Here is a 27,728-nt window from a genome sequence, read left to right as displayed (position 1 = left end):
TAGGTCCAGTATAGTTTTTCTTTTAGTTCCCTCCTCTACCTTTTGGATAACAAAGTTGTCAGCTAAATTGGTTAGGAATCTGTTCAATCTCCCACTTTCTGCAGAATTTGTCTCCCAGTTGATATCAGGGTAGTTAAAATCTCCCATTACTGTTGTGGTATGTTTTCTATATTTGTTAATTGATTAGCAAAGAGTTCATCTATTTCTTCTGCTTGGTTGGATGGCCTGTAAAATACATCTATAGCAATGTCATCCCCCCCCTTTTATATTGATTCATGGATTATAAGAGGTTTTCATCCTTGGTTCTGTGTATTTCTATAGTGATCTTTTATATATAATGCAACTCCACCTCCTCTTTGGCTAGGTCTGTTTGTTTTGAAGTTTGTATTCTTCTATCAGTACATTCCAGTCATGAGTTTTATCCTGCCAAGTTTTAGTAATGGCAACTATATCATATCTGCCTTCATGTAGTAATTCTTCAAGTTCACCCTGTTTGTTCCCTAAATTTTGAGGGTTGGTGTATAGGTATTTGAGACCTTTACTGGTCTTGGGTATGTTCCTTCTTTGTAACTGGGATTTCCATCCTTTCCATCACTCTCTACTTCCTTATGTTTTTCTTCTTTTATTTCTTTTTTCTCTTTACTCCCTTCCTCCTTATGTGATTGGTTATCTAGTGGTTTGGCTTGGAATTAGGTTCTAAAGGTTGTGAGATGAACTCCATCCCTTGCCAGTAGTCCTTCATCTAGGTAGTGCAAACCATGGTCTAGGAAGCCAATGACACCTGTTTTTAAGCCAAAGTTAAGAGAAATTTAGAAGTTTCATTTCTAAAATCCTTTGCTCCCCCATTGAATGTTGTTCCCCCTTTTGTTGCAAGTGTAGATGAAAACACCACTTGTGCTCCTAATTCTTTAAATTTCTTCCCTAGCTGTTTTTAATCTCTTGTTATTGTTTTCAGATTCATTGTTGTGTCATTAGTCCCCACTTGTAGGAGTAGAAAGGGGTAGTAATTCAGGGGGTTGGTTACTTTAGTAAGGTACTGAGTTACATCTTTGATTTTTGTTCCAGGGAGACTATACCTCCCTAGACTGACTGACTGGTCTGCAGACTATAGTTTCTACTCCCTTAAAAACTGAATCTCCTATCACCAATATTCGCCTTTTTTTTTTTCCTCTAGGGAAGTCTGGAATACTTTTCTTCCTGTGCAGGAATGCTGGGTTGTGCTTCTTTTTTAGAAACTATTGATGAATGCTCTTTTGTGAATATCTGCGTATTTTCTTCCAGGGGAGACTATGAAAGTGATTGTTCAGTTCCAGAGGGGCTTCATTGGAGTGGGCTAGGGAACCCCCGCTTGGGGACTAGGTCACGGCACAGCGATCGGAGCTTAAAGTTCCAATTTATGTTAGTCCCAAGTGTATTTGCAGCAAGCCTTCTTCATCCTTCAATGGAATTGACTTCCATGTGAACGCGTAGCGTGCAGAGACTAGCGCACACCCTCTCGGTGTGAATTTTCCCCCTACCGTTTCTTCTCGAGGCGATTAAAGTTTGCTCTTCAGAAACTTTACGCCAGCCAGATCCTAGAAACTGGGCGGGTGGTGGTGGTGAAGGGAGGGTTAATGTCACGGAGGGTGACTCTCTCGGGGTCAATGTGCTCCGAGAAATCGGCGGCAACAAATGTTTGCAGTGTCTGGTGGCCGGGAGAACGAGCGCGGTCAATAAGAACATTCCTTCTGCTCGCTCTTTTCTCCAGAGTTTCTATAGACTAAGGCAGGAATGTAGGTGATTAATTCCGAGGCTCTGCCGTTCGATCCAAGCGCCCGCACAGACACACAAACACACACCACACACACACACACAAGCTCACGTCTTGGAGACGACAGCGCCGTACCCCGCAACCAAACCACCCAGCTCTGCTATTTCGCCGACCCCCGCGAACTGAGCCGGACTTAAGTAAACACCAGCTAATGACAAGGTCTGCGAAACAAAACCGCACTTCACTTCGCAGCTGGGCAAGATCAGCCCGTCTCTCTCTCGCTTTCCTCCTCCCGTCTTTTGCCTTTGGCAAAGGCTAAGCGGATCCTTCCGATCGAGCAGAAGAAAGCCGTGTAAAAAGAAGGATCCCTTAGCCTTTCCGCGCGCTCTCCCCAGGCTTGGGAGGTGGTGGGGAGGAGAAGAGAAGCGAAGGAGAGGCGAAAGCCTCCTTGAGCTGCAACTGATTAAAGGCTGCGTTGGGTTAGTTTTTGTGGCTTGCTTCGCTTTCTCCGGAGGCAGGGAAGGAAAGGAAAGGAAAGGAAAGGCGGCTGGGAGGGGGGCGGGCAGCTTTTCCCCAGCCGTCTCTTTCAACCTGTCCGCCTTGTGATTTCGACAGCCGCAGCTCAGCCCTGCCGTTCCCTTGCTTTTATTTTTGCGAAGTTGTTGGAGGCGCCCGCAGGATGGGACGTCGCCGGCGTTCTTCGCCTGCTTTCCGAGCCCTGCAGTTGCTCGCCTGGACTTTCCCTCTGGTGACATTGGCTTCGTTGGCGGACGAAACCTTAGAGAGAGCCTCGAAATCCGAAGGCTACTGCAGCCGGATCCTGCGAGCCCAAGGCACGAGGAGGGAAGGGTATAATGAATTTAGCCTCCGCGTGGAAGGCGATCCGGAATTCTACAAGCCCGGGAACAGTTACCGGGGTAAGTCCACCTTGGGCGCTTTTTGGGGAAGATCCCAGAGCCGGATCGTGGGGAAGAGTAAACGCCGGGGGAACAAGTCAGGTTTCTCGGGATTGTTCCCCCCGCTCTCTTTGGGTCGCAGAATCCAGAACACTTGTTCTTTCTTTCTTTCTTTCTAATTCTTCCCGAGGTCGTGGCTACTACTAGTCATCTCCTTCTGCCCCCTTGCCTTTCATGGTTTAAGGGAAGCCAGCTCCTCTGCTACCTGCGCCAGTATTATTTTTTTACCTTAATCGCCCCTTGCGCGCTTCTCTGTCAGCCGTACCTTATTTCACACTTGGCCAGGGAGATTCCCTCCTCGGTTTGCAACTGTCTCGCTGTGAAATAATAGAGGAATAGGAAAAGTTTGCACACTGGTCAAGAAGGCTGTTGGAAGCCACCGTCAGGTTGTTTTTATTTATTTATTTATTTTTTTGGCCTTTTTCTGCTTTAAAGTCTGGTTCCTTTTTCACCCTCCCTCCTCTTCCCTTCGTAAAAGGGGTCAAGCCTGTTTATTGTTTAGAAATCGCTGGGGGTGGCTATTTAGCATGAAGACAGGGCGCTCTGTTTGTGCTCAGGAGCATGCAATGACAGTCTTACAGGAAAATATAGAAATTAAATCTTCTCCTCTCCCTCCCACCCCCCCATCCCAACATCCATTCCTTCCGAGATTCAGGAAATGGAATAAAGGGTTTAAGAAAAAAAGTAGGACTTGTCCCTTCCTCAGGGTGGGAGTCTTAAGAACAGTCTAAATAACTCTAAGTGGGAGAATAAGGGATTCTCCATTATGAAACAATGGAGAAAATCACTTTTGTTCAGCCAGCATAGCAGATTTATTCTGTGATAAGCAGATTTAACATCTCTGATCCAACATTTAATTTCTTTAGATCTTTTAAACCTTTCTTTGGAAGAATTAGCAAGTCCTAAACCTAAAGTCATCACTTCTTCCTTTAGAATGCGCTGATGGTAGAAATAATTTTTTGGGCACTACATTTCCTACTGTTTTGTAACCTATAGCTTAGTTAAACAGCAACCAAAATAATGTATCCATCTCCTATGAGACATATTAAACTAAACTAAATTAAGACCTGAATTGCTCTCTCTTATTCTTATAAAAGCAGATTCCTATCAACAACAAACCATTTGTGATTAGAGCACTATCTTTTGGTTGGTGGGAAAATGCTGAATAAAAGTAGTTGAAGCAAAACATAGGGAAAAACTTAATATTCTCTTCGTACAACTCTAAATATACAACTCTTTTTTTTGCTATATCTCAACTTGATTCCTGCCTTTTAGAGTTTTTTTTTTTGCAGCTGTTAAGCTGTAAATATGAAGATTTGGTTTATCTGAAAAGTTGTGGGATGGGAGGAAAACATCTGTCAAACTCCTAAAACAAAGTTGGAGAAAATTTTTTTCCAACAAAATGCAATCAAAGACTTTTTACATGTTCACTAACTGTTAGAGGTTGTGGTTGTAACTGCTGGCATTTTAAACAATGTGGTATCAAAATTTTAGCAAACATAACTTATGGCATTCAAAGCTAAAATCCTTCCAAAAATCTCCTAAAACTTAGCCAGATGGAACAAGAATGAGAAAAATATTATTCAGTGCAACTTTGTTTCTTATAGCAGCTTAATATTGTCACTTTGTTTTATTTTTATTAACTGTCACAAGAATTTAACAAGTATCTCTCATGCAATATGGAATGACATCACGCTAAATACTGTATGGAAACAGATTTTCTCCCTGTACTACTTTTTTTTTAATATGATTCTCCCATAAATTGTCTTATCAAAATGCAAAGAATGCAACAAGAACAGCTGATTAAATTAAGGGCAAACTGAGGTTACACAGCTTATAAATTATCAGGAAGCAAGGAAATGTTCTTTAGAATAAGATGGGAAATGTGAAATATAGGCAGCAGAGGCTGAGGACATGGGAAAATCCTGATGCCAAGAAGTAGCCCAGGTGTTTTTGTCATTCTGTGGGCTTTTAAGAAAAATAAATCATGATTTGGAGCCTGAAGCTCTTCTTCAAACAGAAAGAACAGGAATGAAGAGGTTCTCTGCTTATAGTGCTGCTGCTTAGCTTAGCTGACAATCACTTGTTTTGGGATAAGAAAGATGTAATCCATTCTCAAGTGAATCAACAAGATGTTGAGTCTATCCATAGGTATAGATATAGATCCACTTTCATTTGCCAAACAGACCATTAGCACAACTCATTCAACTTCAACCCTGTGCTGGGTTGCTGTTGTTGTTTTTTCAGTTACCAGGTGGTACACAATTTTGTGTACCTGGTAACTGTAGGTGGCACACAATTTTGTGTACCTGATAACTGTAGGTGGTACACAATTTCGTGAAGAAAGGCCTATAAGAAGGCCTTTGATCTGCATTGAAAATGGAGAGAATGTTTTGTCGAACAGCTGTGTCCACTTAGAACAAAATTTTGGATTGAGGTGAAAAGAAAGAAGCCCAATCAACAGAAGTATGGCATAAAACACTTTGCATTCACCAATGGTGTCTTATTAGATAAATCCATTCATGGACCCTTTTCCAAAGGTCAGAAGGAACTTTAAGGCTGTCAGCCTTCAAAGACATTGGTACAGATGAACACATGCTCATACCCAGAGTTCACAATGTCAGGAAGCATTCCGGAACCTTTAATAATCAATGGTGGTCAGTTTAATCCACCAAGATTATTTTGTAGCAGTGAAAGAAACTACCATACTATCATCTAATATTATTCAGTATTGTGTGGTAGTCTGTGGTAGAGAATGGAAAAATAATGGTGTGGATGAAGATAGGCTCCTTCTCTGTTTAAAATTAACGAGACTCTTCTCCACCCCACTCTTACACATCTAAATTTACTTATCCAAGTTTAAGAGTAATTTTCTTTTTCCAAAAGAATTTTAGTTTGAAAGAGCCAGCCAAAGGAAATTGTTAGCAACTTACCACATTGCATTTCTCAAGATTCTAGAAGGATATAGAGCCAAAGATTTTCAAAAACTTTTTTTTCCCTAAGAAAAATGTTGGTGGTTACTTTCTTTTTACAATAAAAAAGAAAGATCATTTTGTAGGAGATCCTTGGAATATTGCAGACTTTCCCCTTCCTCTTTCCACCCCTCTCAGTGCTCCAGAAATTACCGTATTCTAAATCTTGGGGTTTTGGAGAGTACATACAGAGAAACTTTTCAGAAAGGATTGAGAGAGGGAACCTAGCTTCCAGATAAACAGTAGAATAGAATAGAATAGAATAGAATAGAATAGAATAGAATAGAATAGAATAGAATAGAATAGAATTTTTTATTGGCCAAGTATGATTGGACACACAAGGAATTTGTCTTGGTGCATATGCTCTCAGTTTACATAAAAATACAAGATATGTTTATCAAGAATTCTAAGGTACAACACAATGATAGTCATAGGGTACAAGAAGAACTTTCTAGAACCATTGAGTTAAATTTTGCCTTTAATTTCTATGCCACAAATATTTTGATTTTGATCCCCAATAGTGGAAAAAGAGAGATAAAGTGCACTGCTTATCCATCTATGGAGATACACACATGCACCCCCCCCCCCAACCTTGCCTTTCTTGATGAGCCAGAATTGGCCAGGAAGGGTAAACATTACAATCTACAACTGGCTTGGGAAGGACTGTACAGTACTTAACTTTAAGGCATAGGTTTTTTGTTTTTTTTTTTACATTTATACCCCGCCCTTCTCCGAAGACTCAGGGCGGCTTACAGTGTATAAGGCAATAGTCTCATTCTATTTGTATATTTTTTACAAAGTCAACTTATTGCCCCCCCAACAATCTGGGTCCTCATTTTACCTACCTTATAAAGGATGGAAGGCTGAGTCAACCTTGGGCCGGGCTCGAACCTGCAGTAATTGCAGGCTTTGTGTTCTTAATAACAGGCTGTTCTTAATAACAGGCCTTACCAGCCTGCGCCATTCACCGGCCCTAGGTGGATGGAAGTATCTTGGTGTCCTGTCTTTTATTATGCAATAGTCTCTCCACTGGATCTAGTGTCCTTGACTTCCATTAAATCCAAAGAGAAGCTGTCATAAAAAAAATGAGGAAGGTTACAATGTGACAAGAGGCATCTTTCAGTAAATAATAACAACAGCACATTCTCTCACCTTGCAAATAGAATGTAAGGTAGGAAACACCACTGGCAATACATGAAGGTGAACCCAATAATTTGGGAGACATCCCTTCAAATAAAGTTAATTTGAGGCTGCAATCCTATCTACAGATGAGCTTCACCAAATACATTTTGCTGGCATAAACATGTATGTGATTATGTTATTGTAGCTGGTCTTCATTTTCCTCTTGCCTCTTCAGGCAAAGCACCTATAACTGTGATGGCGAACCTATGGCACACCAGAGGTGGCATGCAGAGCCCTCTCTGTGGGCATGTGCACCGTCTCCAGCTGATCTTCTGCTTTCTGGTGCGCACACACACACTGGCCATCTGGTCTTCGCACGCGCAGGAGGACCAGAAACCCAAAGACCAACTGGCCAGTGCGTATGTGTGCCAGCCACCTGGTCTTTGGGTTTCCAACATATGTGTGTGCGCCAGCCAGTTGGTCTTCGTGCGTGCTGGAAACCCAAAGACCAGGTGACCGGCGTGCGCATATGCACTGGCCAGCTGGTCTTCAGGTTTCCAGTGTTCCAGTGCATGTGCGTTCTGGTTTGGGCACTCGGTGCCAAAAAGGTTCACCATCACTGACCTATACCATTTCTCAATTCTCCCTTGAGAACTAGCATAAGTGAATGTTGGCTCTTTTTGGCTAACCTTGCTGGCATCATGAGTGTAGGTGTCCTCATATTGCTCTGGCTAAAATATAACACTCTTCACAATAGTTTATAATTGTACTGCAAATAAAACTATAAAGATGTGAATGCAGATTGAGCAAAAGCACCTTCAAATGTATACAGTAGCTTTATATAATATCTATTTATATAAAGGCAAAGGTTCCCCTCACACATATGTTCCAGTCGTTCCCGACTCTAGGGGGTGGTGCTCATCTCTGTTTCAAAGCCGAAGAGCCAGCGCTGTCCGAAGATGTCTCTGTGGTCATGTGGGCGGCATGACTCAATGCCAAAGGCACATGGAACGCTGTTACCTTCCCACCAAAGGTGGTCCCTATTTTCCTTCTTGCATTTTTTACATGCTTTTGAACTGCTAGGTTGGCAGAAGCTGGGACAAGCAATGGGAGCTCACCCCATTACGCGGCACTCGAGATTTGAACCGCTGAACTGCCAACCTTTTGATCGACAAGCTCACCGTCTTATCCACTGAGCCACGGCTCCCCATCTATTTATATACAATAATGCAAATTGTTTCTATTTCTTCAATGTGATTCCCACTGTTGTTCTTTATCATAGGGCTGGTTTTGTTTTTTTTAAAGAAAGGCCAAGAGTAAGATATTAGTAACAGTATATGGCAGGATATTGTGGGAGTTCTGATATTTTGAAGTGAGGAGAAGGAGTACTACAATGGAAGAAAAAAGAAGAATCAATTATATTTTATCTTGATTCTTTCTATAAGATTTGGGATTTTGTCCAAACTTTCTCTTATTGTATGTTCAGCCTGACAGTATCAAATGGAACCTTGTAAAATCTACTCCGACAGCAAATGTGGATATAGTATTATGGATCCTTCCTATGCACATGGCAGGAGGAATGTCAACTCCATTGAAAAGCATGGCTTGTAATTAGTCCCTTCCACAGTGGGAATATCTTTCTTGGTTCATCTAAGGTCGTGCATCAGGGGGTGGTGGGGAAGACCTGTTTTGCTCTCTCATCTGGCTGCAGAGCCTCTCTAGGAGTCTGGGGAGGGCAAAAATGGTCTTCCCTACCCCCCTGGAGGTCCTCTGGAGGCCAAAAACAGCCCATTTGCCAATTTCCGGTGGGACTGGAAGGCCTGTTTTTTGCTGTCCCCAGCCTCCAGTGCCTGTCAAAGAATCTGGGGAGGGTAAATACGGCCTTCCTCACCCCCCTGGAGGTCCTCTGGATATCAGAAATGGCCCATTTGCCAGCTTCTGGTGGGACATACTGGGCCATTGAGTGCCAGGAATGGGGGGGAGTGGGGTGTGTGTGTGTCACACACGCATGTGCAGGGGTGGGGCACATAGAATTATGGGTGTGGGCATGCGTGCACGTGACCCCCCTGCCCTACCCCCAGCATGCGATGGCTATCACTGATCTAAGTGATCAGTAGTGCAGGGTTGCACAGTAGAAGAATTGTTCTACAGAGCTGTGGTTCTACAGAAAGAACCCATAATAGATAGATTTAGTAAATATGAGCTGCAGAATTCTGGATGATGGCTAGATGGGGATAATACAGTTCATTTTGATTTATCTCAGGTTTGAGATACAGGATCTCAGAAGGAAAAGAGAATTATAACAGAATTAGAGAAAGGAAGTTGGGAGTAGGAAGTAGCTTGCTTCTGCTTTTGTTCCTGTCTTCTAAATTTTGGGTGATCTCATATTACTTCTCATATCCCGAATTAGGAAATCCCTGGTCATTGCAGACAGGATGTAACAGGAGAAGAGAAATAGATTTCCCCCTACAATCGGTTGGATATAATTCTAAGCTATTGCCCTTGTGACTGGCTTGATTGGTCAGTGGGATGAGTGGATTCCAGAATGAAATTAGTCAGACCCTGGACAGGTAAGCTTTATCCCTAACAGAGTCAGTTTTCATAGGGTTAAAAAAAGTCCCCTCAGTTAGCTGTATCAAGGGGATTGTTGACCATGGGGTTAATTAATCAGTTTTCTGTACCAAGATGACATTGAAATTGCAGAGAAGCTAAGTGGGAATGAAGCCACTATGGCTGTTCTTTTCCACCTCCATCCCCAACTATATGAGCTTATGAGAAAATGAGCAAAACCAAATGGAAAAAGATAGTTGCTTCTCCCTGCAGGCTTGATAAATCTACCTTAGACTGGGAAAACAGAAGGGTTATTAAGCACAGCAAACATCAGCATGGATAGCTGGGGAGATATATAAGACTTGCTTTATTGCAGCTTAGTATTCTCTACGTGATGGTAAGATATGTGAGACATCCCATTTTGGCAAACTTGTTTGTCTGCATTTGTGGGATTATTTTCTACAATATCAACTAGTACAACTAATTGGAAAGTATACTCCATTCCTTCTTCTCTCTGAAGAATACATACAGCCATCCCTCAGTGGATGATGCTACAAATGCATCTTTCTGACCTAGACAATGAACTAATCATTGCAGGTTTCTTCTTGCTTTTAGTGGCTCTTAAACCTAATGTTAACTGTCATAGTACCTGCTCTATGGAACAGCTTCCCCCCTGAGATTCAGAGGGCTCTAGTCCTTCACAAGATCTGGTCTCCCCCAGACACTGGACTGGGTCATTGAGCCCCATATAAGTGTAGCTAAGTTGTGAGATTGTTGTGGTGCCTCAGTTACTGTATTATAATTATTTTTAACTTTATGTTCAAAGATATATGTAGATAAAAATGGAGATAGATAGATAGATAGATAGATAGATAGATAGATAGATAGATAGATAGATAGATAGATAGATAGATAGATAGATAGATAGATAGATAGATAGATAGATAGATAGAGGTAGTGGTAGAGGTAGAAGTAGAGATAAAATGTTTGTGGGTTATTGTCACCCATCCAACAATACATATTTAAGATGGCTGGCTGTATAAAACCAATAAATAATTAGCCCAAATGGCCAAAGTTTAGCAAAATTAGTTTTACTCTGGCCAAATCTAAAATATTTAGCTGCTTGATTAAGAGGAGATTTTAGGGAGCTCCTACTGAATTTAGTGGCTGTATTTGCACAGCAGTTGAACTGAGTCACTTAATAAATGTAGTACTGGTAGTAGCAGCAGCAACATATCTATTTAACATGGACTTGTAACTAAGCACAATACAGATGTTGATATAATTGTTGGTATAATAAAGTAAAACATTTGTACATTCAAATTAATGGATTTTTACATGTTACTTTTAATATCAAATTTTAAAACATATTAACTTCTACAGTAAACTTGCTTTCACAGGGGCTCAAGAAAAAGAAGTAGGCTTAGTGCTTTTCTATATGTTAAGAAGTCAGACTCCAAGTTTAATTATGGGAGGAGGGAAAGACAGCTTTACAGAACTGGAGCAAAGTTAGGAAAATCTTCCATCAGAGGAAAAAGTATTAAACTTGACCTAGTAGTTGGGTCAAATACATAAGTTCCTGAACCACCAGCATATTTTTTTTAAAAAAAATAACTGATATGACCATATACAGGGCATGATGTATCAGCATCAGCAATTTATGCTGGCATGAATATTCAAACCACTGATTATACTGGTGATAAAAAAAATATGGGAGCAAAATAAGAAAGGTCCAGAGTATTATGAGTACCAGTATTCCAGATACAAATTAAGGGGTTAAATGAGGTGATCCAAGAAACAGATTGGTACAATAATTCATGTGAGACCAAAGAATGTACCACCTCTTAGTCATCTGTATAATGTGGAATTGAGGTATTTTATGAACATTCATTAAATGAAAACTGTTATGTACCTTTAAATGTTTTGGCGGGAAACAAGCACGTTGCTGATTGGTTGAAGCCGCCGGTTAAACAGTATATAAGGAGAGGTTTTTCCCCAGCCAGGTTGCTGGGTTCACCCTATATTAAAGAGCTGTTGTCACTACCCTGGTCTCCAGCCTCGTTACTTCCCGAACTTAACACTGGCGACGAAGGTGGGATCTCGAGGCTAAGGAGCACCAGAACCGAGCTGAAGCACGGAAGAACCGAACCCAGCAAACACAGGGCAGAAACGCGGAGATGGCCAGTTACACTCCGCCCGCGCCGTTTGACCCAGCCAGAGAGAAATGGGGAACGTACATGACCCGTTTCGAAAGCTTTCTAGAAGCAAACGAACTGCAAGGAGTTCCAGACAACCGCAAAAGGGCATACTTCTTGAGCCACTGCGGTCCCGAGGTCATCGACATCGCGGAAGCCCTGGCAGAGCCAACGCCGGTACAATTGGTATCGTGGCAAACTCTGCAAACCCTGCTAAAAAACCATTTCGCACCAACGCCGTCCAAATACGTGCGGCGTTTTGAATTTGGGGAGCGCCCACAGCGAGGGGGCGGAACCATCGGCCGCTACATGGCCGCCCTGCGGAAAGCCTCCAAAGACTGTGGGTACCGAGACCTAGACGAGGCGCTGCTGGAGCAACTCATCCGTGGGGTCAGAGACATGCGTTTGCGGAGGCGACTGCTATCGAAAAGCAATCTAACGCTGGCAAACGCCCTGGACGAAGCCAGAGCGCATGAAATGTCCACCCAAGCGGCGGAGACCCTGCAACAGCCACTCACACCGAAGGCGAGCACAAAATCAACCCCGGTGCACCAAGAAGAGATCCAGACCGAATCCGACGGTGAGGATGAGGAAGGGGTTTGCCGAACCGAGAAACGCGGCAAAGAAGACCGGGACGAATGCGGAAGTTGCGGAGGTCAACACCAGCGCCAACACTGCAAGTTCAAGGACGCTACATGTCGGCGGTGCGAGAAGAAGGGGCACCTAGCTCAAGTCTGTCGAGCTCCCCAACCTTCCCGCCGAAAATTCAAATCGGCCAATCAGAGCGCGGGATCGGCAAGGCGACCCGCGATTGGCTCAAACAAAAAGGGCGCGAACTCGAATCAAATGACGGTGATAATAGGCCGCGCCACAACCCGGGTGGAGAAGAAGATCTTCACCAAGCCAAAAATAGAAGGAGTGCCGTGCCGACTAGAAGTGGACACCGGGTCAGCGATCACCATCATGTCCTGGGACACTTTGGCGAAAGCGTTGCCGTCAGTCGCAAAGCGCCACCTGCAAACACAACGGCTACGAGTCCACGACTACCAAGGGAATCGCATCCCTGTTCGAGGGACCACCTCTGTCCGAGTCGAGTACGGACCACACAAGAAGACCCTGCCCATCACGATCGTCGAAGGGACCCTGCCTAGTTTGTTGGGACTAGACTGGTTCCGTGCATTGGGCATGGGAGTGACTGGCATCTACAGAAGTGACTGTAACCTAAAAGACATACTCATGAACGAGTTCGAAGATGTCTTCAAGGACTGCCTGGGCAAGTACAAGGGGACCCCTATTTCCTTCAACTTAGACCCCCAGGTAGCCCCCATTAGGTTAAAGGCAAGGAGGGTCCCTTTTGCCCTTAAACCCAAGATTGACAGGGAGATAGACAAGCTCATCAGTCAGGGGATACTGGTGCCAGTCGATCATGCAAAGTGGGAGACACCAATCGTCACCCCAGTCAAACCAGATGGGTCAATTAGAATCTGCGCTGACTACAAGGCGACATTAAACAAAGCCTTACAGAAAAGCGCTTACCCGGTTCCCGTGGTGCAACACTTGCTGCACTCGTTGGGGCAAGGGCAAGTCTTTGCAAAGTTAGACTTGGCTCAAGCCTATCAACAACTGCCCGTAGACGCCAACACAGCCGAAGCCCAAACGATTGTGACTCATAGAGGTGCTTTCAAGTGTACCCGATTACAATTTGGGGTGAGTGTGGCACAGGGGCTGTTCCAAAATCTAATGGAACGACTTCTGCAAGGGCTCCCAGGGGTAGTCCCCTACTTCGATGATGTATTGATATCAGCCGAAAATTTAGAGGAATTGGGGGAGCGTTTGAGAAAAGTTCTGGGCATTTTCCGGTCAGCCGGACTAAAGGTTAAAGTGAACAAATGCCAGATAGGGGTAGAATCCGTCGAGTTCTTGGGCTACCGAATAGACAAGAAAGGAATTCACCCCACTGAGAGCAAGGTCAAGGCAATCAGAAAGGCCCCAGCGCCCACAAACAAAACAGAGCTACAGGCATTCCTGGGGCTAGTGAATTTTTACGCGGTCTTTTTAAAAAACAAAGCGACCGTTGCTGAGCCGCTGCATAAGCTTCTGGGAAAAAATACTGTTTGGTCTTGGGGAAAGTCGGAAGCTAGGGCTTTCGAAGCAGTAAAAAACCTACTCTCCAGCGATAGCCTACTGATTCAGTATCATAGCTCATTGCCATTAGTACTGGTTTGCGATGCCTCCCCTTACGGGGTGGGGGCTGTGCTCAGCCACAGACTTCCAAACGGCACAGAAGCCCCTATAGCCTTCTACTCCAGAACGATGTCCTCCACAGAGAGGAACTACAGCCAGCTGGATAAGGAAGCGCTAGCAATTGTGTCAGGGGTAAAAAAGTTTCACGAATACGTCTTTGGTAGAGACTTTGAAATTGTTACTGACCATAGACCGTTGTTAGGAATACTGGCTGGCGACCGCCCAACGCCTGTGGCACTTTTGCCACGATTGACCCGATGGACTATCTTTTTAGCCGCTTATTCCTACAAGCTGCAGCATCGACCGGGAAAAGAAGTGGGGCATGCGGACGCTTTAAGCAGATGCCCACTACCAGGGCGATCAAGACCCCACCCGGGACGCCCATCCTGCTAATTGACTCTTTGGACTCTGGCCCAGTCACATCTAAGGAGGTGGCTCGGCATCATACCGGACATTACTTTGAGGACTGTAGTCGGTTGGGTACAAGAGGGTGGCCCGCTGCCGGGCGGCGTTTAAGGAATTTGTAAAAACGTGGGAACTCTCGGCTCAAGGGGTGCCTGCTATGGGGCGATCGAGTGGTGATCCCGGAGAAATTGAGGGAAAGGTATTGGACCTCCTCCACGAGGGTCACCCAGGGATCGTAAGGATGAAGGGGCTAGCAAGAAGTTATGTTTGGTGGCCACTCATGGACTCAGAAATTGCTGAGAGGGTAGGAAAATGCCAGGCTTGCCAAGAGTCCAGACCTCTACCCCCAACGGCCCCAGTCAGGGAATGGGAAAACCCCAAGGGCCCTGGTCAGAATCCACATTGATTTTGCTGGCCCTTTCCACGGCCAAACCTTCCTAGTGGTAGTCGACGCTTTCTCTAAATGGTTGGAAATCATTCTCATGAGATCCATGACAGCCGAGGCAGTAATCGCAGCCCTGCGGCACCTATTCGCAACCCACGGGTTGCCTGACACGCTAGTATCCGACAACGCCCGCACCACGGCAACCCAGTTTGAGGAATACTTGGCAGAGGAGGGCATCCGCATGCCCTCTCTGCGCCTTTCCACCCCGCGCCGAATGGCCTTGCAGGCGTTCCGTCCGGAGCGCTAAGGAGGCATTGTCCAGACTCAAGCCAGGCGACTGGCAAACAAAGATAGACTTCTTTCTGGCTATTCAGCACAGAACCCCCAGCACTGCTACAGGCAGAAGCCCAGCCGAATTATTGATGGGACGGAAGCTCCGGTGCCCACTGGACCGTTTAAATCCCCATTACACACCAGAGGGTTACAAGGGGGAACTGGAAAAAACTAGAGAAATGGGCATAGGCGACCGAGTGTGGGCCCGCAACTATGGGGACGGCCCAAGTTGGCTAGCAGGGCAAATCATAAAAGCAACCGGTCCAAAATCATACTTAGTTGAGTTAAAAGACAACCGAGTATGGAGGCGCCACATAGATCAGATAAGAAAACGAATAGCCGTACAACCAGAGCTAAATGAGACAGATAATGATCAATCGTTATTTGAACCCACAGCTGACCGTAATCCGGGAGAGGCGCAAGACTTAGCTGAATCCCAGGAGGTCCAGCGACGCCATCAGGTTCCCTTTGGAAACAGCAGGGACGACTCTGCAAGTAATCCAAGGCCGGAGGGCCTAGAAACAGAGTCTGCAAGTAATCCAGGGCCGGATGGCCTAGCAAAAGAGCTGGGAGGAGCAAACAGCCCCTCCGACCAGCTCAACCCACTCCCAAAGACTGAACCGCGCAGGTCCGAAAGAATCAGGAGACGCCCAGGTTATTTGCGTGACTACGTCGAAAAATAACATGTAAATAATAGGTAAATAATAGGTAAAGTGTTTTCTGGGAGGGGAGGAGTGTTATGTACCTTTAAATGTTTTGGCGGGAAACAAGCACGTTGCTGATTGGTTGAAGCCGCCGGTTAAACAGTATATAAGGAGAGGTTTTTCCCCAGCCAGGTTGTTGGGTTCACCCTATATTAAAGAGCTGTTGTCACTACCCTGGTCTCCAGCTTCGTTACTTCCCGAACTTAACAAAAACTACAACTTTAACAGGTGTTTTTTTTTAAAAAAAAGATCAGTGTTAATTTAGACTCCCAAGTTCTTCATGCCTGGTGAGATCCACAGTTGGCAGCCTTGAAAACCAAAGGGAAAAAAACCAGGGATAGACAAATGAATCTAGAAGCAACATAGATATGATAATTAAACTGGTAAACTGAAAATCAAGAAGCCTGTTGGAAGCATGTATAAATAAAATACTAAGGTGCCCAACACTGAACCGTGAGGAACCCCTACTGCTAATAGAAAAGATTGGAAGATGTTCCACAAAACTCAGAATATCTGGTAAAAAGATCAGATCAAAAACCTGAAATACTGCACAACAATACCAAGGGAACTTAAATATATAATGTCAAATGTGATTCAGTAAATAAGTCTACTAGTGCCAGTACTGACAATATATCACCAATAAAATAATTAGCAACATGTGCCAAAAAAGATTCTGTAGGGTATCCTATACAAAAACCTAACTGAAGTGAGTACCTAAGATTAATTAGTATGAGGTGAAAGGGGAATTGAGAGAGGACTATTCTCTCAAAAATCTTAGCTAGAAAGGAAAAGAATAGACATTAGAAGTTAGGACAAATAGAAAAATCAAGGATGACTTTTTTCAACAAAGAACATAAATAGGCAAGTTTCCAAGACTCAGGAAAAGAAGCAGTGATGAGGGGCCAGTTCATCAATCTTTAAAAAGAAGACAAGAAAGAAAGAAAGAAAGAAAGATGAATGAAGAAGAAAAAAGATAAGAAGGACTGACATTGTAAACAGCTTCAGTGATTATTTTGGCTACCACCTTCCCTATAACTGGAGAGAAGAAAATTTCAGGTATGGTGAAATTTGCAACCGGAACTACTTAATTCAGGAACATTAAAATACACAGAATTGGAATTAAGGCTTGAACTGACTCAATTTTCAGTACAAAGTAGTTGCAAAAGTCATTAGTCATATGTTAACAGGAAAGCTACTTATAAAGACGGTAGAACAAATACCTACTTAGAAGACTTACATGAGTAGATACTGTATACTGATGTTAGGTTGTTTTGATTGTTTTACGTTAAAATAGTGAGAGAAATCATGTTGGTAAGATTGCCGCTTATCCTAATATTTTCTCCCTATCATCCTGTTTCCAAACTTTACGAATTTGATGCTACTGTGGAGTTAACCAGGAACAAAAGTTTCTAATAGCAGTTACTTTGTAAATAACTTGTAAGTGTTGTACCTTGATGAAGGTATCTTTTCTTTTATGTACACTGCGAGCATATACACCAAAACAAATTCCTTGTGTGTCCAATCACACTTGGCCAATAAAAGATTCTATTCTATTCTATTCTATTCTATTCTATTCTATTCTATTCTATTCTATTCTCCTATGGCCAAATCTAGTACAACTCACACTGTTTGGCAGGCCAGATTTTATCAAATATTATCCATTTATCTGATGCTTTTGATTTAAATAAATGTAAACTATTAGAAAGAAGTACAGAGGAAATGGTTGCAAATGATATGAACTGGCCCAATTCTAGTTTTCAAAAAAGCCACAGGAGAACTAACTTTACCATGAAGAATGAAAGGAATCAGACTGGATTTCTGCGAAAATGTGGCAAATATTTTTTTACTTGTTTGGTTTTGCCTTTCAATTAATAAAAAACTAAATAAATAAGTACCACAGACATATGATTACTTAAGACAATGTTACCTTGTCAATGAGCCAATGTAGTCTTCAGTAATATTAAGATATGAGAGGACCATGGAGAATATACCATGAAGGACCATGAAGAATTTAGCAAAGAAATATTATTTATCTGAGATACTAAAATTTCCCAGAATGACTTAAGTTCTATATCAGATAGACAATCAATCAGACAATCTCAATCCTCAACAATCTGTTAATTATACTGGGTAGAATTTTATTGGAATGTCTATGGAGATTCTCGGATATCCAAGTAATGGTTCTTCCAAAGGTGGTTTTTTTTCCCCAAAAGGCAACTGGACAGTCCGGAAAAAAATCACCTTTAGGATAATTGGAAATTTCAAATCAGGAATTCTAATGAATTTAATAGTTGCTGCTAAAGGAAAAGACACAGAAAGTGGGAATTAGCAAATGTCAGTATCATTTAGATTTAATCAAGTGTTCACAGGAACCCAGCATGTCAGGTGAGATTAGTTGATCAAGTCACATGAACAGCAATAATTCATTCATTTCTTTTTCTTGACATGCTCCAACTAGCACATGATTCATTTATTTTTAGTTAGGCTTACAGTCTAAGTTGTTGAAATAATTAGTATGAAACTTTCCACTGACTTTCTACTGGAAGAAGCAAAAGAAGACTTACTTTCTTCACAGTTATACTGGAATAGAGGGAAAGGATGTGTTATACGAAGTTTCAGCCTTATTACATATTATGGGAATGGAAAGATTAAGTTCTAACTACATTCTATTTCATAACTATAAATCAGATTTTTACAAAGAATATATTATTACTGTAAAATGCAGAGACATTTTGATAGTAAAATGCTGTGACTGGATTTTGACCTTTAATATCCATATATTCAGATTTTCCTTTATAACAGGAAGGAGTGAGAAGGGTTCTAATAACACTAGACTCAAGTAATCTAATAAATCTGGGTAACTATGCCTTCAGCAAGATGGTAACATATCTGGGATGGGAAATAAGTCATATCACTCATGAATACTTAGAATTGCTTTTATTCATAAACAAAAAAACAACATCAGAACAAAGTCAGATAACATGATTCTTGCAAGTAGAAACAATCATGCTAAATAATTTTTTTTATTAAAATTAGGCTGGAATACACATTCTGAGTGATTTTCCAGCAGAATGTTGGAACACCCAGTACGTACCATTATAAATCTCTTGTCTTCTTTAAAGAAATAGCTTTATGCCATCATTAGCATTGGAAAATGCTGCCCATTCTATGTCAAAAGCTTTTTTTTAAAAATTCTCTTGTCAGCCCACTCTTGTAACAATTTGATGTGGCATTTGGGTTTCTATTGACCAAAAGTACAAAGGTTCACAGATCAGTGAAACTATAAAAATACAGGGGGCAGAGCTCTATTCCCTTCTGAAATGCACTCTTAACATTTTGTCTTACTCTGTTTAATTGATGGTTTGTAGCTCCGTAGTCTGAAAGAAAAGTGTTCTTTTTTTTTTTGCTGTGATGCTATCGCTTTCATCTGTAAGAAAAAAAATCTGTGTATTTCTTATAAGTAAAACCGGATTTATACAAGAAGTGGTGGGAGTGGAAAATATTAACCTAATGGTATAACATTAAAATCCTATTTGTACTTTGGTTCAATTTTTTTTAATTTTTCATTATCTAATTCTTAATGTTACTATTGTTTATATTTACACATCTAAACTTTCAGACATCACTATTATTTTTTGTATTTAGAAAGAATGGCGCTGAGGGTAGTGCAGTTCAGCAAATATTAAATACATTTTTGTTCAGTGGCTTTTCCCAGGACATATTACATGGATAGAATATAAATATTTTTAGTTCAAGGTTGAACTGTGAGGTTCTTGATACTCTTTGAGCTTGGTTGTTTTCTTGCAGAGATTGGTTGTTTTCTTGCAGACACACTGATGATGTTACCTAGTTTGGTAATGAAATGTATGCAAGAAAACAACCTAAGTATTGTGGCTCCCACCCCAAACCTGGCCCCATGCCCGAAAGTGCCTTGGAGCCGGGCCTGCTGCCAGAAAGTGCCTTGGAGCCGGGCCTGCTGCCAGAAAGTGACTTGGACAGTGAGGGGGAAGGCCCATCAGGACTTACCTTGGAAGCACCGGCCTCCCTGGATCAGCTCCAGGAGCCAGAAGCAGGCCAAGTGAAAGAGATAACAAGGCCTCCTTCTCCTGACTCTTCTCCCCCCCAGGCCACGCCTGCAGACCCAGCTGACAGCAATCAGGCTTGGCTCAATCCCAAGTTTCATAGGCAGGAGAGAAGAGAACAACAGAAGCAGGGGAGGGGCAGGCCTAGGAAGTGCTGAGTCATGGAGCCACACCCCACAGGATATAAAAGGCAGCAAGAGCTGGTGTGTCTCTTTGTATCAGGCAAATCCACGGATTGACTAGAGCTGAAGGTTGTGATTCACCAGTGTCTTGGCAGCCAACGAGGGCTCTTGGCAGACGCTGGCTGTTTTGCTGCCAGAGCTGATAAGAGTCGGCTAATTAAGCCATCATTCGGACGGAGGCGAGGAGGACATAACACTAGGTCAGAGAGCACCAAGGACCCCATATTAGATAGTTTTAGATTGGTTGAAAATAAAGTTTAGAGCTAAGATTTGAAAGTTGTCCTCTCCCCAGCTGATCAGCTCTATTTATTTGAATAATTCATATAGAGGGGTTTCATTTACTGGATATGTGAACAAGTATCCATCCTATGAACATTTTTTAAAAGATCCACTTTCAAAGGCCTATCTTAACAATGAGATAATCTGCAAATCATCTGTTGCTTTCGCTTAGTCAGTCATATTAATAAGTGAAGGATCGCTTGAGATTTTTGGAACATTTGTGCTTGAAGTATTACTAGTGGACAGCATCTGGGGACAGATAATTATCCAAGGAAGGGTCTTCTTAGTTGTGATAGCCAGAATTTCAGGTACCATGGAAGCTAAAAAAAGATGCAGTTAGAGTAGGGGTGAAATCTAAAAATTTTCCCTACTGGTTCTTTGGATGTGGCTTAATTGGTGGGTGTGGCTTGGTGGTCAGGTGACTGGGTGGGTGTGGCCAATAATAATAAATAATAAAAATAATAAACAAAGTACACAAAACAATAAGAGGTACCAAAAACCAACTTTCACACTTTACACACACACAACACAATACAATTGACTCACACAAATGTAAAAGCAGCTGCACCTCACCCAAATGGTCCCTGCAGCAAGCAGGAACCTCACACAGCCACAAAAAGCTCAAAAACCAGCTTTCACACTTTGTATACACACAACACAACACAACTGACTCACACACATAAAATACCACATACAGCTTTGTGAGATTTATGTGTTTGTGTAGTTAGAGTGAAACACTACAGAAACACACCAAATCTCAGAAATTATTTTATTATTTTATTTTATTTATATTTTTAGATAAAAGCAGCTAAATTTAAAACTTCCTTAACTTTAAATTTCTATATCTAAAAACAAAATAAAACTCCTTTAAAAAAAACCCCAATTAATTATTTTTTAAAGCTCCCCCACCCAAAAAAAACCCCCAGTTACTTACCCAATTGAAGGAACAAGGCAGGCAGATTGAGTTGCTCACCAATGAGATGGATTGAAGGCAGGCAGATTGAGTTGCTAGCTGATGAAATTGATTGCAGCAGCCGAAGCAAGGCAGGAAAAGCGAGCGAGCCCAAAAGAAGCAGCAAGCTGCCAAGTAGGCAAGTGGGGACTGGGCGATTGGTGGGCATGGGCAGGGGGCGGGGGGCAGGAGGGATTTTTGCTACCGGTTCTCCAAACTACCTGCCCCCATCACTAATGGATTGCTTGATCCAGTCCGAACCGGGAGCGTTTCACCCCTGAATTAGAGGAGCAAATGTTATCTTCATTCAATTGATAGTAATTGCTTGCTGGATTAAACATCTTTCACAGGCAGAAAGAACCTTGTATCCTTAGATGGAAGTTCCTGTATTCATGTCATTGTCATTTGTGAAAATTGCAGGTGTATTACATTGAATAGTTTTAGAGATTAGCAACATTGTCTTTGGACATGCCATATAGACAATTATAAATGTTTCATTCATACCTATATAAAATCCTTTATTTAAAAAAAGCACAAAAAACAACAATAGGGAAAATATTGAATAAGCTTTAAACTAGAATTATGCTGCAGGGACAAAAAATATTCATATTTTTTGAAAAAGTGTTTTCTGAAACATTTATCGGAGTTGGCAAATTACTAAGGGGTAGAATTCTCCTAACAAGGCATCATCATCATCATTTGTTGAATATATAAATTTGAAGTTGATCCAGTAAATTACAACATTTTACAATTGTTCATACAGCATACTACAGTGCTAAACTATACATATATGCACACATAGTGCAGTGCAGCGTAGTGCAGTTTTTTATTTTTTATTTTTTATTGATCTTTCTGTGAACTGCCCAGTATTATTGTATATAGGGTGGACAGTCATATTAGTCAAGGAAGGAAGGAAGGGCGGGAGGGAGGGAAGGCTCCATTCTGCAACAATTTATTGCTATAGCAGCAAGCGTGGCAATGAAAATGCACAACAGATTGCTTCTGATTGTAGTGATACCACCTATATTAGAGCTAGGAAAATCCATTCTCTTTCAAGCTTTTCATCAACACATGTGCAACCTAGCCATCTAGGACAGGGGTGTCAAACTGACGGCCTGCAGACCAGATGCATCACACTCAGGCCACACCAACCCCAGCTCCGTGAATGGGGAAAACATCATGAAACATCACATGACAGCATAGTGATGCAGTGAATTTGATACCGTGATCTAGGACAGGGGTCTCCAACCTTGTCAGCTAAGGCTTGTGGACTTCAACTTCCAGAATTCCTCAGCCAGCCAAGCTGGCTGAGGAATTCTAGGAGTTGGAGTCCACAAGTCTTAAAGTTGCTAAAGTTGGAGACCCCTGATCTAGGACATATCTGATGCTGCATTCCCAGGACAGTTGATTCCCAAATTAGTGCAATGCTAAGCAAAGCAGAATTTTTAACCTTCAAACAGGAGTCCTTGACTATTATTAATATATGAAATTTCTTGTACTTCGGACAATATTGTAAAGTCTTAAAGAAGGAAAAGATAAGTTTGTGAACTTTAGCACCTCGGATTGTCATTGAGTGGGTTAGAGCTATTGTGGTTGGGTCTTTGAGGTGTAATAGTTCTAATGTTGGATTAGACTTGAATACATTCAGGTTCAATTTCCTTATTTGGCTATAGGTGAATGTGTAAATCATGGTTCTTTTAAAATTACAGATTCAATAGTTTTTATCCAATATATTAGGGAGAATTTGATAGATTTGTAGAACATGCTAAGCCAAAACCAAACAAGCCACATTTTGTCACAGTGTGATGTGAACTGAGAATTCTTTGAGAAAATGGTAATGGTGCAAGTGAAATGTTGGTGCTTTTTCCTAACTAAAATCAGAAGTTAATTCTAACAAAATGCATTTCACTTTTGTATTCTGTGATATCTTTATTCATATTTGGTTAGGTGATTCATGTAGACTAATTTTAATTCAGCATAAGTGCTTGAAGGTGGCAGCCTATTTCTTCAGCTGCCAGAACTGCTCGCAGCAGGAAGTACAAGGCAATTAAGAGAATGTTTACTTTCAATAAGCACTGAGTGGTAAAGTATGTGGCAGAGAATGCTACTGAGATTATAGTTTTATGCTCTTTTTCCTGGGAAATACTTCTATTGAACTTAATGGGGCTTACCTCTGGGTACCTAGGCTAAAATGGGAAAAGTGACATTGGATTCTCATTGAAACTTTTCTCAATCTTTCTACGAACATTCTGTCTCCTTTATTTAGCTTTAGTCTCCCAAAAGTACCATGGAGTGTAGCAGAGGTGGGTTTCAGCAGGTTCTGACCAGTTCTGGAGAACCGGTAGCAGAAATTTTTAGTAGTTTGGAGAACCGGTAGTAAAAATTCTGACTGGCCCCGCCCCCATCTATTCTCTGCCTCTCAAGTCCCAGCTGATTGGGAGGAAATGGAGATTTTACCGTATCCTTCCCCTGCCACGCCCACCAAGCCACACCCACAGAACCGGTAGTAAAAAATGTTTGAAACCCACCACTGGAGTATAGACTGTAGCACCTATCATCATTATCGCTGTTGCAGAGACAGACGCTGCTTTCTTCCTTTATTCCATGGGCTCCAGGACAACTTTTTGAGATCAAATCTGAAGCCCTGCTAATGCCTTCTGTTTCTTGGCATTGATTTTGGGGATAACAGGCTGAGCTCTCTCATAAGAAAGCTTAAATGTTCACCATATTTCTGTTCACTCCCTACTTCGGTATATTTTCCACTAGAGAATAACCAGGAAGAATGTTAGACAAGTTTCAAAATATATCGATGGAAGCAATCTTGGTAACATGTGGCATATGAAACGTCTTTACATGAAAAGGGGTGCACTCAAATATCTCTTTTATCAGAAGTAGTACTATTAATTAAACAATGTCTAGTCCTTCCTTGCATCTCATCAAATTTACTTAGGAGAATTAGGGAAGCATCTTTGAAGGGAAATCCAGTTGGGAAAGCAGGAATATGTTCAATTTATATTTGATATTCCCTTTAAAAGATGAGACTTGCTTTCTGCCAAACATACTACTATTCTTCTTCTTTCAGTTTATAAAAAAAGAGAAAACATGAAACATTTCCAGGACCAGAGTATTTGCAAAGAGTTCATCATAACATCATCTACTAGACTAAAACTACCCAGGGTGGGTTGCTACAGGTTCGCACATTATGGCCGATTTGGAGAACCTCCAAATCCCACCCCTGGCTGGCCCCTTCCACCCTACCCCACCTGCCCCTCCCACCCCATCCCTCTCCTCCCAGGAGTCTTCATGTGGGTCATTTTGGATGTGAAGTAAATGCAGGGCCCACACGGAGGCTCAGGGAGGGGGAAAATGGGCCTCCCAAAAATTCTGGAAGGCTGGAAATGAGCCCATTTCTGGCCTCCAGAGGGCCTCTGGAGCCCAGGGAAGGCAGTTTTTGGCCTCCCAGAGGCTCAAGGAAAGCCTCCAGGGCCTGGGGAAGGTGAAAATGCCCACAGTGGTGAAGGTGGCCGACTAGGCCACACCCACCATGGCCAAGCCCACCCAGCAACTGGGCAGAGAACCCGTTCCTGAAATTTTTGAAGCCCACCCCTGAAACTACCATATTCTCTGCTGGCACGGCTTCCTTTTTCAATTTTGGAAGAATCCGTTGAAGACTCCATGTTTGAAGGCACCAAATTCTGGAATGATCAGTAGCCAAGATTTTTTTTTTTTTAAGGAAAAAACTTTATGGATTTCAAATGCGGTGTTTTTCTTCCTTCTCTCTTGCAGTAACACTATCTGCAGCTACACCAGCCTATTTTCGTGGATTCACATTGATTGCTTTGAAAGAAGGCAAAGAAGGTGACAAAGAAGAAGACCATGCTGGTACTTTCCAGGTGAGGAACTATTGATTTAGAAATATGAACTAAAAGATGACTTCCTGGCTGGAAACAGGAACCATACCTTTCTTTATATACATTCTTCATATCTTAAATTGTCACTGTAACAATGAAATTAATATTATAGCTTTAATCAAGTCAGATTAATATGAGAAAAGAACTGTAAGTAGGCTATAGAATTCAACAAGATGCTGTTATATTCTTACATTTGTAATACTATCTTTTGCCTGTTTGCTTTGAAATCCTTCCCTCTGAAAGTAGTGGGAATATTTTGAGCCCAAGTAAGGTATACATTTTGCAGCCTTAACTATTTTGTCAAACAAAGAATTTGGAGGTTGTCCTTGGTACTTAGCAATTCCAAGTCCAGTTCAAATATTTGTTGACCTTTATTTTTCTTGACACTGTTATGTTTTTTCCTGTACGTTACAATGTCTAGACTAGCAACTTTCATTTGATCTTGGTGAGATTAACAAAATCTCTGCAGGAGATATCCAGCTATCATCTTTTGGAAGTAAGTCTGAATCATTTCAGGGTGGCTTGCTTCCAAGTAAATACATGAGATCTGTACTTAATGAACTCAGATATGACTACTCTTACAAATCTTAGAGATTTGTCGGAAAACAATTGTAATACTGTTCTGGGTTTCCTAATGATGCCAAGTCTAAGAAAAACCCAAAAAAGATTTTGCATAGCAGCAAAAATGATTTCCTTCTGGACAGAATAAGCAAGAATTTATTTATTTTGTCACACATATATAAGATAACAGGTAAAAGTATAAACATGATTTGGATACATGAAAAGAGAAGTAAAAAGGAGTATTAGGACAGGGACGATAGGCACGCAGGTGCACTTATGCACGTCTCACTCTGCATGTTTCACTTCTAGTGACTTTAGGATGCAGGAAGTAGAAAATCGAATCATTACAGTACAGTGATACTGCTAATCAGCTGTTCTCACAAAGCTTTGATCAAATTAATATTTAGGATGTTAGTCGCTGACTAAAAACAATACGTACTTATCTGAAGTTGCAAATAAAGCATTAAAGAATGTAGTATTAATTCTTGACCTTAATATTACTAGTTAGAGGCAAGAACTTGATTCATGGATAATCTCTTAATATACAGTATGATCACTAATTAATCCTTAAAGACCAAAAGTATATTTGGGTGAATTGAAGCCACATATTGCCATTTCATCCATTAAACTAGTCTTTGTTGACAGACATAAAAACACATAGGATCAAAGTATTCATATTACTCCTTAGGGAAATACAGGAAGATTCTAATCATTTTAGCTAGATGGAAATTAGTAATTCTATTCAAAATACAAAGAAAAAGATAAAATGGAAAGTAAATTAACTTCTTAAATCAGTGTAAGCTCTGTGACTCTGGTGTTAATAGCCTTTTGGTCTGTCTAGTTTCATTAAGAATATGGAGCAGAATTTGCTTTAGATAGACTTTTTTTTTTGTAAAAATAAAAATAGGGGATGGGCAACATCATTGTTGAAAATTAAAAAGGAATCCCCCCAAAAAGAAAATACAGATACATTATTTTCTACTGTTCATTCCTTCCTCCCTTTCTACCTGATTTATATTCTTCCTTGTATTATTCTTAATGAATTAATTCTTAATTATAATTAATGAATAATTGTTAATTAAGATTAGTTATAATTAATGGATTATTAACTAATTATGCCTGTTAATTTAGTAGGAAAATACATTGCGGGCAGAATGGAACTGTGGGTTAGGCTCCCAACTGGAGATAAAAATTTCCCCTGCAGGTAAAAGATAGGATTCAAAGATTATTTTTCCCCTCAAAAAGTTTCTTCTGAGTGTTTTAGAAAAGAGCTAGAAAGCAGAGATAGATGGGTTCACCAAGGAATTTCTCTACTACCTGTAGTATCACAAATCTCGGCCATTCGTTTTCCTGTACTACATTGGCTGAGACTTCACTGTTAATCACTTGCCTTTGCTTTATAGCATATTCCTTGAAAAACTTTATATTTTATTCTGTTTAGTCATAATAAAGGGTTAGGGGTGAGGAATGTAATCTTTTGGAATAGGAATAAGTTACAGCCCTATCTAGAAAAAACAAACAAACCAGGAGTCTTGATCGTATCTCACTGGGAGCATCAGGTTTTCCTCAAATGAAATATTTTTATGAATCACCTTTTTCTGACAAACTTGTGAAGGAAAAACAGAAAATTGAGATTCTGGGATATTCATTTTGATCGGCTAAGAATGCAGGCTTGTCAAAATGGTGTAGCTGGTTAAATGAGAATCTGAAAAGCTGTCTTAATAGAGTGTAGTTACAGAAATAGAAATAGAAGTAAAAATGGCTGGACCACTTGTTTGACTGGATTTAGCCAATAGAAAGCAAAAGAAGATATCTTGGAAGGATGATGTCACTATGGAAGAAGCAAAAAATAAATAAATTCTTGACTTGATCATGTTTGGCCCATTAGCTGGGAAAACACAATTTTGATTTAATTAGAATATGACCAAGTAATAATAAAGCTGATTAGCCAAAGTTTTCTCCAGAAGTCTACTTATCATGCCCAAATACCCAGCAATTTTATAGATTAAATTAATGTTCAGGTTTCTTCTTTACTTTTCCTGAAGTAACATTTTTAAAAAATATGATTAACAAAGCATATCTCTCGGCTCAATCACAATGACCTTTTTATCTTTTGACTGCCCTTCAGATTTTTTAAAATCCAAG

At 41.3% G+C, this 27,728-nt stretch overlaps 1 protein-coding gene across 1 annotated transcript in view; it reads left to right on the top strand.

Moving 5' to 3' along the window:
* Window positions 1–1,696: 1,696 nt before the first annotated feature.
* The window catches only part of SPON1 (spondin 1), a 388,936-nt gene continuing 362,904 nt past the window's right edge, over window positions 1,697–27,728 (top strand). Inside the window, exons 1-2 of the mRNA XM_058160540.1 lie at window positions 1,697–2,667; window positions 24,898–25,004. Of these exons, the coding sequence (XP_058016523.1) occupies window positions 2,430–2,667; window positions 24,898–25,004 (345 nt within the window). The 5' untranslated portion in view covers window positions 1,697–2,429. The remainder of the gene's footprint in view (window positions 2,668–24,897; window positions 25,005–27,728) is intronic.

The sequence above is a fragment of the Ahaetulla prasina genome, chromosome 1 (assembly GCF_028640845.1).
Source record: "Ahaetulla prasina isolate Xishuangbanna chromosome 1, ASM2864084v1, whole genome shotgun sequence".
NCBI lineage: Eukaryota > Metazoa > Chordata > Lepidosauria > Squamata > Colubridae > Ahaetulla > Ahaetulla prasina.
The sequence above is the reverse complement of the archived record's forward strand: the minus strand, read 5'-3'. Positions and strand labels throughout refer to the sequence as shown.